General features: G+C 40.5%; 1 protein-coding gene across 1 annotated transcript in view; it reads right to left on the reverse strand.

Moving 5' to 3' along the window:
- FER1L6 (fer-1 like family member 6) overlaps positions 1-13,657 on the reverse strand; it is a 74,228-nt gene that overhangs the window by 2,777 nt on the left and 57,794 nt on the right. The window contains exons 34-40 of the mRNA XM_071554242.1: positions 13,365-13,525; positions 10,421-10,563; positions 9,766-9,854; positions 7,698-7,796; positions 5,223-5,464; positions 4,730-4,893; positions 1,432-1,532 (exon numbers count right to left, since the gene is read on the reverse strand). Coding sequence (XP_071410343.1) covers positions 1,432-1,532; positions 4,730-4,893; positions 5,223-5,464; positions 7,698-7,796; positions 9,766-9,854; positions 10,421-10,563; positions 13,365-13,525 — 999 coding nt within the window. The remainder of the gene's footprint in view (positions 1-1,431; positions 1,533-4,729; positions 4,894-5,222; positions 5,465-7,697; positions 7,797-9,765; positions 9,855-10,420; positions 10,564-13,364; positions 13,526-13,657) is intronic.

Here is a 13,657-nt window from a genome sequence, read left to right on the forward strand (position 1 = left end):
CCTGTACGTGAAATCCCTCTGTTGCCCAGGGCACTCTCTCTTAAAACTCACTAGGTTAGTTGCTTCCCACCACATGTATTTCAGAGCTATCCCAGTCCTCTCTCTTCTGTTTCCATTACTGGGAATCTTTCAGGCACAGACATCTGTCAGGCATGGCTCATCCTGCCTTTGGGTAAAGATTTTGGGTGAAATGATTGATTAAAGCCTTAAAGGCTAGGTTTAAACAAGTTTATAATGTCTCTAATTTTCAGGATAAATTTATACCCTTAGTAAGCGTGTTGGGAATTCCTTCATGCTGTTTTCTCCTTTTTCATGTTTATCCTGGGATATATTTCAAACAAACAAAATTAATGTGTAATGATTACCATGATGATAAGAAATTGATTTTTAGAAGCTTTGGTATCAGGAAATACAACATCAATTTCTCTCTCTTCCATTTTTTTTTTTTAAATTTTAATCCACCTCATTGCTTTAATAGAAAAAACCCCTCGAGCCAAAATAGATTATATGTACCTTTTTCAGAATGCAAATGTCAGCTGATAATATTTTTTAATGTGACAAATACTGAAAGATAAAATGCTCCTTCTAGATCATTTGCCATCATTAAACTACTTAAAATGTCTTCATTAAACTACTTTAATTGTCTCATGATGAAAAATAATAAAGATAAAAAAATAAGCATCTTCATTCTTTGAGTATGAAGTAGAATAAAAGTAGAGAAAGTTTCAAAGTTGTATATCATTTGCATGACCACCAGCTCCATTACCCTTCTGTGAAGGACCTGGAGCACAGGTCATAGGAGGAGCAGCTGAGGAAACTTGGGGTGTTTATCATGGAGAAAAGGAGGCTTAGGGGAGACCTTACTGCTCTCTACAGCTGCCTGAAAGGAGGTTGTGGTGAAATGGGGGCTGGTCTCTTGCCCAAGTAACAAGTGACAGAATGAGACAAAATGACCCCAAGTTGCTTCAAAGAAGATTTAGATAGGATATTAGGTAAAAAATTATTGACCAAAAGGGTCATCAAGCATTGGAACTGGCTGCCCAGGGAAGTGGTGAAGTCACTGTCCCTGGAGGTGTTTAAAAACATATAGATGTGGTATTTAGGGACAATAGTTTAGTGGTGAATTTGGCAATGCTGAGTTAACAGGATTCTAATATTGCTTCTAATAGATATAATCCATCTGGTATTTATAGATGACCAAACTGAGGTGTTGGATGTATGTGTAAGTTATCATGATTTAAGATGTTATCATGTCAGGTCAGCTATGGAATAAGCTCATGTGTGATCTCTAGCTGAGGAAAAAAGTGCAGCAAGGCCAACTTATTTGGCCTTCCAGAGGAAGGCATTTCAGCTAACCTGGAAGGTGCTACCAGCAACGAGTGCCAGCAGCCAGGTTGTCCCATCTTGTTTTATGAGCATGTTCCTACTCACTTGGGTTTTTCCAAAGGCTCAGGCTCCTTTCGAGCTTTTCCTACTGGATTCTTCTCAGCTTCTTCCGCTGTGACTAAGTGAAACTCAGCTTCCACCTTGCCCTGGGTCAGAGAGATCATATGTAAACATCCAGTCTTGGGTTATTATCGCTAACTCAGAGCAGCACTCTTCTTGTGGAGAAATGATGAAACCAGCTGAGGGCAAAGGGGAAAAGATAGTCTTTGCAGTCTAATAGAAGGCACAAGGAAAGCCTGAGGCACCAGATTACTGATCTATGCTTAAGGACTGTGGGAAAGAGAAGTGGAAGATTTTCTTCCAGACTCATAAATATATTTTCTGGCTCCTAAATTATAATGCAGTTCATGTGGGAAGATGTGTCTTCTGCCTATGACACCTCCTGGCAGACTGAATGGCTGAGCTGGAAGTTGTGTTGTTGACCTGGGCAAGATGTAGTCCATCAGCAGGGGGAAATTCAGCCAGTCACAAATGCTGGAGCAGTGTAGCTGTTGGGTCTCAGCTCGCAAAAGGAAGATGGTTAGAAATGAGACCTTGTGAAGAAAACATCATGCAGTCTTAGAGCTCTGCTAAGGCCTAAAGAATAGCAGTCTGACAGGGCAACCCAGAGCCCATTTTCTTGATGGGTGGCCAGAGGATGATACTCAGAGTGATAACAAGAGGACAACTTTGTTCAGCACCAACTTACTGATAATTTCTAGAATTCAGAAAAGTCATAATGGAATGTAACTGCTGGTTTAGTGCTTGTTTTCACTCTGAGAAGTCATTAAAGCTTGTTGAGTGACCAGTAAAATATTATCACTTATAAAAGATTGTGTCTCCTATACCTTGCAGTAGAAATATCTGATCTGACATATGTAATCTGTAATTTGGACACATAGTATCAATTGCAACGTCTGCTATGGAAGTTAGATCTTCCTAAACATGGATTAAACATTTGTTTTCTCCTTGCACTCAGAGTAACAAATCTGTTGATAATTCTGCCTGTAGAGAAGTTCTTGCTTTTCCCTGTTCAGGGATCAGGTCTGTTCCTCAGTACTGTCTAAGACTTAATTAGGCCAAAGGGAAAAATAATATTTCAGAGATTTAAAGATTCCAGTTACAATGAAGAATGGGTAAATCAAATCAACTTCCTAAAATCTGTGCTGGATTAAAAAGAGACAAATGGCTTTATATGTATTTGTTATTTTCCTACCCCATAAATTTGTGAATGGTGTTAATCTAAAGTGTTAATCTATGGCCAGTGGCTGTGATTCAGCACAGAATGGGGCTGGAAGACAAGCGCATAAAGAGATGAAAGTGGACTGGGAGAAGGAGAATCAGTTGTACTAGAGTTGAGAAAATGAAGGTAAAGCAGGGATTTAGGAGTGGAGACCACTCACTAAATCCTTGGAAAGTACACAGTCACCTTCAGTTTGAAGAAGGCAATGAACTTGAAGATGGCACCTTTTATTAAAATGTTCTTGTTTCTGGAATGGACAGAAATACAAAGGAATGGTGAGGCTTGGAAAAATCCTTAGAGAATCAATGAAAAGTCTGGAGACAAAGGGAGATCCCGTAAAAAGGGCCAAACAGGTGAATTTGTAGAGGGCTGTACTACAGGAACAGAGATTGTAGCTCTTGGTCTGTAACCCCACAGGAATCTGAATGGACCTAAAGAAACTCCAACCACACTAATTTTAGAACAGGGCTGTAGGATGCCCAAATTTGTGTTCAAGCTTCCATGGTGCTCTGTGGCCATGTAGGCACATCAGCTTGGGTTTTCCTTCACTAGCTCACACAGCTCTGTTTCATATAGACCTGTCCCAAAGTCTGTGCGCAGAATCAACTATCAGGATGTACTTCATGCCTTGATACATGCACTCCACCTTGGAAACAGGATCAGAGCTGTCTTTCATTTACACTGAGGATTCTATTCCGCTGTGACAGCAAAGAGGAGCCTTAGAGACAGGTATAATGGAGAAGTTGTGTTCAACAATGAAAACTGCAGTGTAGCTTTAGATTATGCACAGAAAGTACTTCAATTATGAAGAGAAGCTGCAGCAGAAAACCCTGAGATAAACCCTGGGTGTGGCCAGCAGGTCGAAGGAGGTGATCCTTCCCTCTACTCTGCCCTAGTGAAGCCATATCTGAAGTGCTGTGTCCAGTTCTGGACTCTTCAGTACAAGAAAGACAAGCAGCTCCTGGAGAGATTCCAGTGGAGGCTACAAAAATGACTACAGGTCCGGAGGATCTCTCTTACGAGGTGAGATTGCTGGAGCTGGGCCTGTTGGATTTAGAGAAGAGAAGACTAGGGGGGACCTTATTAATGCACATAAATACCTCAAAGGTGGGTGCTAAGAGGATGGTGCCAGACTCTTTGGTCATGCCCAGGAATAGGACAAAGAACATAAACAAAAACACACAAATTTTCACCTCAACATGAGGAAGAACTTTTTCACATTAGGGCGGTAGAGCACTGGAACAGGCTGCCCAGGGAGTTTGTGGAGTCTCCCTCTCTGGACATTAAAAACACATCTAGACATGTCCCTGCATCATATGCTGTGGCAGCAGGGTTGGACTGGATGATCTTCAGAGGTCCCTTCCTACCCTAAAAATTCTGTCATTCTGTGGAATTATTAGGTACATGCTGAGTGAGCTTCATACCTTGCTGCAAGCCTTGTTATGCTACAGGCTTCAGATAAATGAAAATTTGTGCGGCAGCTTTTATATTCTGCTTAGGAGGATAATTCTAACATAACATGTCTTGTAGAGTTTTGGGGAAGCTATAATTGTCCTTTGTGTTCCTCTATGCCAATTGTACCCTGCCACTAAACTAAAAAATACTGAGCACATTCCAACAAGAAGAGGGAACTGCTCTCTTTCTACTTGAGATATGTCACCAGCAAAGTGAATTTTGGTAGACTCCAAAATCAGTTCCTTTGGGTGGGTTGAAGTTAGCCATAAACAGTAAAGAAACAAATAATCAGGTGAGATTCTTTCTCAGATTTTCTCAGCTCACATAAAGTTAGCTGGAAACACCTGATTTTCCACTTCACACACCCAGTATTCTGTGAGACAAACAGTAGCAGAAAGTAAAGAGAAAGTACAAAGTGCTCTGGTTGCCTGAGTTTTTCTGAACCAAATCTATGGAGAACTGCTAAAGCATTTGGAGGAGTCCTATAGATTGCCAGTGGTGGTTGTTCTTTAGATGGCATATCCAAGGTTACCATCTATCTGTTTCAGGATCTCAGCAGAGTATCAGTCCGAGAGAAAAGCTGGTCATCTGCAGTGAGCTGCCTACCGTGAGCTCCCCAGCCTTCATGAAAGGCCACCAGCCTCTGACGCGCTTCTGCTGAAATATGGAGATCTTGTTTTCTTCACTTACTGCCACAATCATTTCTGGGTCACAGCTCTTGGATGTCTTTGCTGCTCGAGGGAACCCATTCAGGTTCAATTCAAGAGTGCCTGGAGGAAGAAGTAATGTGACTACACTCAGACCAGACAGACACGAAAGCATCCCAAAAGCAGCTTCCAGACAAGATACATGGAGCAATGCTGCAGCTTGGGCCCAAGTGTTAGAGCTGGGGATTTCTCTGTCTGTCAGTCATTATTTGTACCGCATTGGCATTGTCTCATCTGATTGGCTCTCCAAGAAATGTGTAAGTTTGCAATGTGGTGCTTCAGAAAAAGACAAGCTAAAGTTGGGGCTCAGACACCATTTTGTACTTACCACTATGAGATACAGATTTGGTGAGACCTCACATGAAGTTCAGGCAGATCCATTGCATACTTACCCAAGAAATCATCTGAAGAGAGTCTTTCGAAATCCCACACCTGAAGCACCAGCTCAGCAGGTATTTTGCGTTCTGTCTTTTCCAAGGAAAATATATTTTCTCTTTTACTAACCACGATTTGTTTCTCTGCTGGGAGATAGTGGAACGGAAACACAAAGCGCCAGTTGAAGTTGCCCTCTCCTGTCAAGGAATTGTAATGTACGTCTGTCTCCTGTTTGTCCTCTTCCAGGCCCTTTATCCACCTACAGGAAGCACAGTCGAAAACATTGCTGTCACCAGGGGAGCTTGAATTGTAATTGTTGTTAATTGGTTGCAGGCATGACCATTTACTATTTCCTACCTAATCAGTAAGAGGCGATGGACTGTTCAGGACTGTGACATGCAGCAACAGCCCTGAATTGGTTATCTCAGCCACCTCCCATCTGTGGCACAGGCTGCAGAAATGGCCAGTGGTGAATGAAAGCTGAGAGTGTGAACGAGATTTTTATTTTGGTCAGAACCCAAAATACCAGTTGGTTGTTTGTTACTGGCCAGAACATCCTCTACTTTAGGACAGACAATGACAGCATCAATCATTTTTCCAGTACTAATGACCCTGCATTCATGTGCCACACTAACAAATTCTGTGTCAGTGTCCCGAGACTGATTTCAGTGCTCAGTATTGGAATCTAAATTGTTTGCAGTTGCTCTTTGCAGGTATAAACATGGCATAAGTATGGCTGTGGAAGACTCTTTGGGGTTTGTGTGAATTTTTTCTTGGTTTCTGCTACAGTGTGCACAATATTGGATGTGCTATGGTACTAAAGGACAAGGTTTTCCTAAGCATAATTAACTTTTCTGAAGAGCTCCACAAAGGTAATGATCCAGCTAGCTATGCATGAGTTCCAAAGATGATTTATCACAGCTGGAGTAGATTAGCATTTTTGTACTGCTTCAAAATAGTGGCTTTCCCCCCATAAGGCCCAATATTTCAAAAAGGAATTGGAAAAATGATAACAATCTGAAGCATGGCACTGTCCCCACTGCAAATCCATGCCTGGTGTCAGATGCAGCGTAACATGCACTGTCTGAACATAGTAAGATTTGTGTAATCATCACTAAGGCACAAAAGCAAATAGTTTTCCACTCCTGGCTTCCCTGTCAGACTGTTCTGGCATTGATAGTGATGACCTCATGTTATCACACAGCTCAGCACAAACGCTGACTCCCTATTTAATTCCTCACTTTGGGGCACTCAGCTACTCTGCTGCTGCTCTGAAGACGTTAGTTCATTGCTAAGTTGGATCCATCTGTGTGAACACCAGTGATTTCAGAGCAGCTCTTCTCAGGGACCTGCAAAGGGAGGTTTGCTCAGCCAGTGTGTGTGCAAAACCCATGCCTGCAGCACACTGGGGCCATATGGCTGTACTAGTGTGTGCTTCACCTGGACTAGTACCCCGTGCTCCAAAGGAGTGGTGACACTCCAGGTGCCCCACCTGGCTTGGTCATAGACAATGCAAGTTTCCCTGGTAAAATGCATGTAGGTATGTCCTACACAGGAGTAAGAGCTGCTACCAGATTTCCCCGTCCTTATGTTTACTTTTGGTATCTTATTACACTCATGTGATTTTCAGAACCTGCAAAGTGGAAAACATCCTCTCTTTCCTGATCCATCAGCCCCAGTTCTCCCTCCTTCAGCTTGCTGCATTTGGTTATTGGCAACACTGCATCAGGTTTTTAAGGAAATTCATTCTGCCATATGCCTCCACAATGATACAATTCATATTGACACATTAATCTCACTCTCAAGTAGTGGAAAAATGGTAAGAAATCTATGGCCAGTCTGGCACTTGAGCTTTTCAGTATTTCATGCTGCCATTTTTGCCATAATTTTCTCCCACTCCTCCCAGGTACTTGCATACAAATCCTGCTCAGAAGCAGAAAGTGCAAAGCAGTACCCCAAAATAGGCAACTAAGTAAGAAGTAACCTGCTACAGTCCCAAGAAAGGAAGGAGATGGAAAGCAGAAAGTGCTCATGTGATGTGCTCCTTAGCTTGGCCATTATCATTCACCCACACATGAAATTAGAAATATTTGCAATAGAAATAGTCTGGAACAGATCTGCTTTCTTGTTCCTAATAAGGTCATATTTCCTTTTTCTCTGATTATGTCAAACCTCTCTGCATCTGTGTAAACTCTTACAGTGTCACGTTCTATAAGTGTTTAATCTCCACTAATCAGTGAGTTTGGTTCTTGTCTTGTGCCAACTCTGCCTGAGTCAAAACTAACAACTGGTGTCATTTTATAGTTACTTGATATAAAGCGGGGATGGGGAAGAAGCAATATTCAATATAGGTGAGTAATGTGGGATGGGATTTAGAGAAAAGTGCCTGGGTCACAGAATCAAATATTATTGAATAGTCTCACAACATAATTTCCCCCCTAATTTTGAATGAATTATTATGTTCTTTTGAAGACAAGTGTTGAAGAACTTACCCTTTTACATAGATGTCACTTGATTTTTGCCCTGTAAAGACATTTGTATCTTCTAGAATTACATCCTCTGTATTCCAGATTATTACCCTCAGTTCATATCTGAAAAAGAAAAAGTAGGCCTGTTAAATTCAAGCTCTGGTCAGACACTAATGCAAACCTCCATCAAATCATGCTTTTATAAAGTGAGAAATGTTGTATTTGTGCATCAGGCCCAGGCCTCTCATGTTTACAAGAGTCTACTGATAGAGTGGAGGTGTTGGCTCCTCTCAGCTCATGGAGTAGGATGCACAACAGCAAGATCACTGTCAGCTTTGGAGAGATGGAAAATTCCTTACTTTTTATATAACTATTCATTTTCAATTCTTTTCAAAAAAATACTACAATGAAACAAAGCAAAGTTAATCTGAATATCATCAGAGCAGTCTTCAAAACAGTGATCAGCTTGTTATTAAAAACTAGAGCTACCTGAGAGGTGTTTTTCAGAAGAAATGCCTAAACCCACTGCATTTGGTACAATCTAGTGCATTAAAGGGAACAGAAGGACTGCTTAGACATATTTTCATTTAAGTAAAACCATCTTTAGAAACAATAGTAATAGGCAATACAGTTTTCCCATCCTTTCCACTGCCTATATACAGATATTTATGGTGGCCTTTCAAAGATCCTAAAGCTTGACCTGAAATACATATATTGCAGGTGACATAAAAAAATGATACCAAAAAATTCAGGTATTCCTTGAGTTGTGGTATGAATTACAAAATAAAAAAAAAAGGTAAAAAAACTTCGTTTGAGAACACAAATATATAGTTTTTCTGATATGACACATTTTGTCTTGGAAATAGCCTCAGTCTCAGAGTGTGCAAAAAATTTGCTCCAAAAGTTACCAGATGTTCTGCTCCAGAAGTAGCCAGAAGTTACCAGATCATGGAGCTCTTAAGGAGATATTGACCATGAAAACCAAGCCTCTGCACTAGCCAAAGAAACTTGCATCTGCAATGCTCCCTCAGAGCCTTATTCAGTCAGAAATTATCATTAAGAGGTGTTTTCACAAAGTGTTTAAAGTTTCACGGAGCCTCAAGACTGTTTTAATGCGGCAAATATGCATTTCTCAGCAAGATGTGTAACTCATGTTTGCATGTTCATGTTTTTTTCTCATAATTAATATTTGACAGTATTTTCTCCTGCTACAAAAATGGCAACAACAATTTGATTTTTTGGACACGATTAGCTTTAAATCTTTTTGAATTGAAAAATGCTTGTGGTAAAAGGATTTTTATAGAAAGTTCTGGTCTGAAGGAAGCAATTGTTACATGGACTTTTGTTTCTTTGTCAAATCTTGGCTTTTGTAAAAGGAAAGGAAAAGAAATCTTGTTCACACATATATAACACAGGAATAGTATCTGATGCTGCTTCAGACATAAAATTATCAGGAAAGGCCTTGCTAAAATATATGATAGACTGAGAACTCTGTTGCTCATTTTGTGTTTTATTTACAAACATTCAATTAGCTTGAAGAACTATGCACAGTATTGCATATAAAGCAGCATAATTAAATGTGAAATTTGAAAGAGGGCTATTCCAAATGGATCTTGTCTCTTTGTTACTGCTTTATATGTTTCTTGATCTATCTTTGAATGAAGTGCTGGAAATCCAGTAGGTGTAATTCTATTGCATCAGATTAAAGAGCTCAACCAGGGTCAAGTCATCTCACTGAAAGAGGTAGTGAAACCAGAATTACTCCTTTCAGCTCAACAAGTGGATAACATCCAAATTATTAAGATACTCTTTCCTCTAGCCACCTTTAATCTCTATAAGAAAAAGGGATATTTTTGTAGAAGAGGTGTGTGATAAACCTTGTTGAAAAATTCATCAACAGTTCTTTGAGTCATTTATTGGAAGAAACCAAACTAGATGCTTTTGTTAGACTTGAAGTCATGTGAATCTAAGAAAACCTTTCTCAGGACTGGAGAGGTTTGTTTTAATAGTTCTTTTTCTATTTATTTCCAGAGACTTAAGAAATACTCAGTCTTTGAAGAGTTATTGCTGAGAGAAAAGCATAGGGCATTACCCTTTGGGTTTTCTTGGTGAAATATCCACTGGGGGTCCTGGCAGAGGCATATCATTAGGAAACATGTCGACCCACATCTGTACACGACCCTTAAAAAACAAAAGAGACAAATACCTCTGTAACCCTATTTTATGCAGACTTCAAAAGCCTTTAAATATAGTTTTGACATCCAAACCCACCACTTTCTCTATGAGAACCAACCATCTCACTGTCCTGTAACCATGATTTCATCTATACAATGTATTTTTTCATACACATATTCTTTCAATTTCTCAGGAATTTGATGAAGTTGGAATAGAGTTCAAACATTGTCAGCTTCAAGATAAAATCCATGCAAAATAGTATGTGAAGAACACAAAAAAAAAACCACCAAAATTCAAATATAAGCAAAGGCTTTGTTAATTTAATAAACTTAAACAATTAAAAGAATGAAAAAAGCAGTTACATATTGTGTGATTACTGTGTATTCAGGTAATTGGCTGTATACACACATGGGTGACAATTTCCAGGCTGACACTATACAAGGTCTCGTGTATGGTGCAACACTCGGATGCTGACTCTGTAAGTTTGCAGCTACAAGTAGAAACCGCAAGAACTGAAGAAAATGGAAACTGCTCCTGGATCTACCATCACCACCCCCTCTGAGCTGCTCTACCTGTTCCATGCCTGGCTTATCCTTATGGTACAGAGGCCGAGTCTCAATGTGTTCTGGGACCAGTTTATATCCAGCTCCAGGGATTTCCTCCCAAGCACGTAAAACCTTTAAGGAGAGATGTTCATACGATTCAACTGGCTCCTCTACAGGAAAGAGCAAAACAAAAAGAATGAAGAGAGCTGCATTATACTATTGAACCCCTGGTAATATGTTCCATTAATTATTAAAAATAGTAATTAAAATTTTGCTTGAGTTAGGAGAAAGGTTTTATGTATTAGAGCCAAATAAAGAAGGGCCTTGATATGTATTTAGTTCTCATAAATAAGGGTACCCACGAGGGTAACTAAAAGTTTAGCACTTGAGCAGCAGTTTACCTGTAAAACAGCAAATCATTTCACTATTACATTAGCAGAATGGAAGAAGCCTGTAAACTACTCTTTTTACAGAAAATTGCAAATTTTTAAAGCTCATGAAAGACAAGGTGACTTGGATTTCACAAAGCTGACAGTAAATAGGCTCTAACAGTTGTCTACACCTCATTTTGCTTTGTGACAGCAACAGCAAAGACCCCTCTGGAGAACTGAGTCACACCCCAAGGGAAGAGAGCTGAAGTCTCTGGGCAAGCAAATGTCACCTTCTGACCAGCTCAGTTTGGCCACTGGAAGGGAGACCCCAAAGAATGTCACCTCAAGGAAGGACCAGTGCTAATATTGAAAGCAGGGTGGTTATTAGAAAGCAGAGGAAGCTTTCTGAGCTCTTGAGCTTCTCTTTCCTTCCTTTTTGTGTGGGGTCCACACCAAAGGAGCCCAGGCTTTTGAAGAGTGTTATTTCCTAGATTAGAAGATAAGTCCCTAAGTGAGAAGGAGGTTAAGATTCATTTGTGTCAGCAAACTGTTACCACTTTTCCTACAGATGTTGCTATCTCTGAATGGCTGGTAGTTGAAAAAAGACTAATTTGGAATTTCAACAGTAGGTATTAAACCTTTTCCAATGGCTCAGAGAGTGAGGAAGGATGATCCTGTGGCTATGAATCTTGGTTCCCTCATGTGTTTGAGGTGTGATGTGTTTCATCTAATTTTAGCCAACTAAAAGCAAGGTCTCCAGCCTGAGCTAATCAGTCAGGCAGCCTCACTAGCAATGACATAGATTGTCCTATGATATCCTATATCCTGTCAAAGACACCTTTTATCACCTCTGGAGATGCCTGTTTCTTCCCACTGGCTACAGGTAGTCCTAGACTACCTGGGAGTAGTGGACAGGTCAAGGTGATTGGGGTATGTCTCTTCCAACTGAACTATTCTATTCTGTCTAACTTCTATGTTCCTAGAGCAAAGTTAAATTATTATTTCCCTTGCAATTTAAAGCTGGATGGATAAGTGCATTTTCTCCACCTGTAGAGTGGAAATGGTCCTGCTTCCTTTTTTCAGTACTCCTCTAGAACTCAAATCTGCAGTCTTTGTTGGTTTTATTGATCCAAATGACAACTACCACAGATACCAATCAGGAATTAAGGACCCAGATGTACTTGTCAGAACAGCAATCTGGATAGGAATTATGCAAAGACTATGCTATAAACTATTTCTGTATAACATGTTGAAAAACTTATGTCCATAAGTATTTTGGTCTTTGCCATCTGGTTCTGTATTTCCTTGCTTCTGATTTCCATCATCTTGTCTGACATTGGTTTGTCTGAATCACATTTTAGTGAACTGGAATTCTGATTTAGAGATCCTGTTTCTGGTATTCACACTCAGTCATCTGCTAGCAAGGAAAACAAACAACAATACTGGAGTAAAAAATCTTTTTCAGGTCAAGAAACCAAAAATGTATCAACTTTTCTCCCTTTAACAATGCTACCTTAGCAGCCTTCCACTCAAACTGTGAGATGTATTTTGTAGCTGCCAAGAGGAATGTGGTCATATAAGGGAGTGGAAGTTTTCTTGCACTGCCACAGTGTCCACTACTGTCTCTCCAAGACCAGCTCCTTTTTTATCCCTCGAAAGGCTCCATCTTCATACCTCTTTTCCTTATCCTCGCTATAAAACTGAGTCATAGAATGGTTTGTGTTGGAAGTAATGTTCAAAGACCATCTGGTCCAACACCTCTGCCACCAGGAGGGACACCTTTCACTGATGACTCTGTCACACTCCACCCTATGATATGGACACACAAGGTCCTGGTAGCTTTGACCTCTTTTAAATCTTGGAGCTCTGAAAGCAAGTTCTGTCCTGCCATCTGCATTCATGGACCCCACAGATACCTGGATTTATGCAGTGCTGTGTTAATGCTTCAGAAGAGCAGTCAGAGTGGTAATAACCAAGAGGACATAAAAAACAAGACAGGAAAGACAAGTAGGTAAGGTAGAACTGGCAGCTAAGTGGTCTGGAGTCTAACTGTGGTCCTAGACTAGTCTAACTTCGGGTAACTCCACGCAAATCTATACTTCCTTTCTCTCTTCTCACTTCTTGGGTCTGTCTAACTAGTGTTTTAATTTAGGCAGGCATTACATTTTTTGAAAGACTCTCCTTGCCTTCCTATGCTTTGATAGACTGTGTGGAAGGATCTCAGAGCATGCAAGCTGGACTCCTTTTAGATCAATACTAAACCAGAAGACAAGTTCCAAGAGGGTCACCTGCACTGCAGCCAATCCTAGGCATATCATTCTCGGGATCAGGTAGGAGCTAGTCCAAAGTATTACCCAACAGCCACCATGGTGATGTAGGTCATCAGCAACAACTATTTCACCCTTCGGATTCTCTGCAATCAAGCTACAGCAAAAGCTAATAATAAACACAACCTTCACTGCCACAGTTATATGAGTGTTTCAAATTAGACACAGGCTCCAGTAATCTGACTTTAGAATGCATAGCACAACTGGGCCCCAGCTGCAGTTTGTGCAGGCTCTTGGTACTGCAACAATGTAACTGAAGAATGATTTCATTACCGTTCTCATCTTCTGTGAAGACTGTCTGTCCCTTAAAGACTTTTGTTCCTACTTGTATCTCCCCCGGCCGCATGAAGGGTCCATTGATTCTGTAGTCCTTACACAGCTTAGTGAGGATCTCGCTTGGCTTGGTTGCATCTCGCCATGCATTGTACCCTTCTCTGCAAGGAGGGAACAAAGGGAGAAGAGAAATGGATGAGGTTTTCCTTCAGCAAAGTGCACAGACAAATCAGGAATTTCCAAGCAGAATTCATTTTGTGGTCGGTGGCCCTGACATCTGCTCAGTCAAACTT

Source organism: Pithys albifrons, chromosome 4, assembly GCF_047495875.1.
Source record: "Pithys albifrons albifrons isolate INPA30051 chromosome 4, PitAlb_v1, whole genome shotgun sequence".
Taxonomy (NCBI): domain Eukaryota; kingdom Metazoa; phylum Chordata; class Aves; order Passeriformes; family Thamnophilidae; genus Pithys; species Pithys albifrons.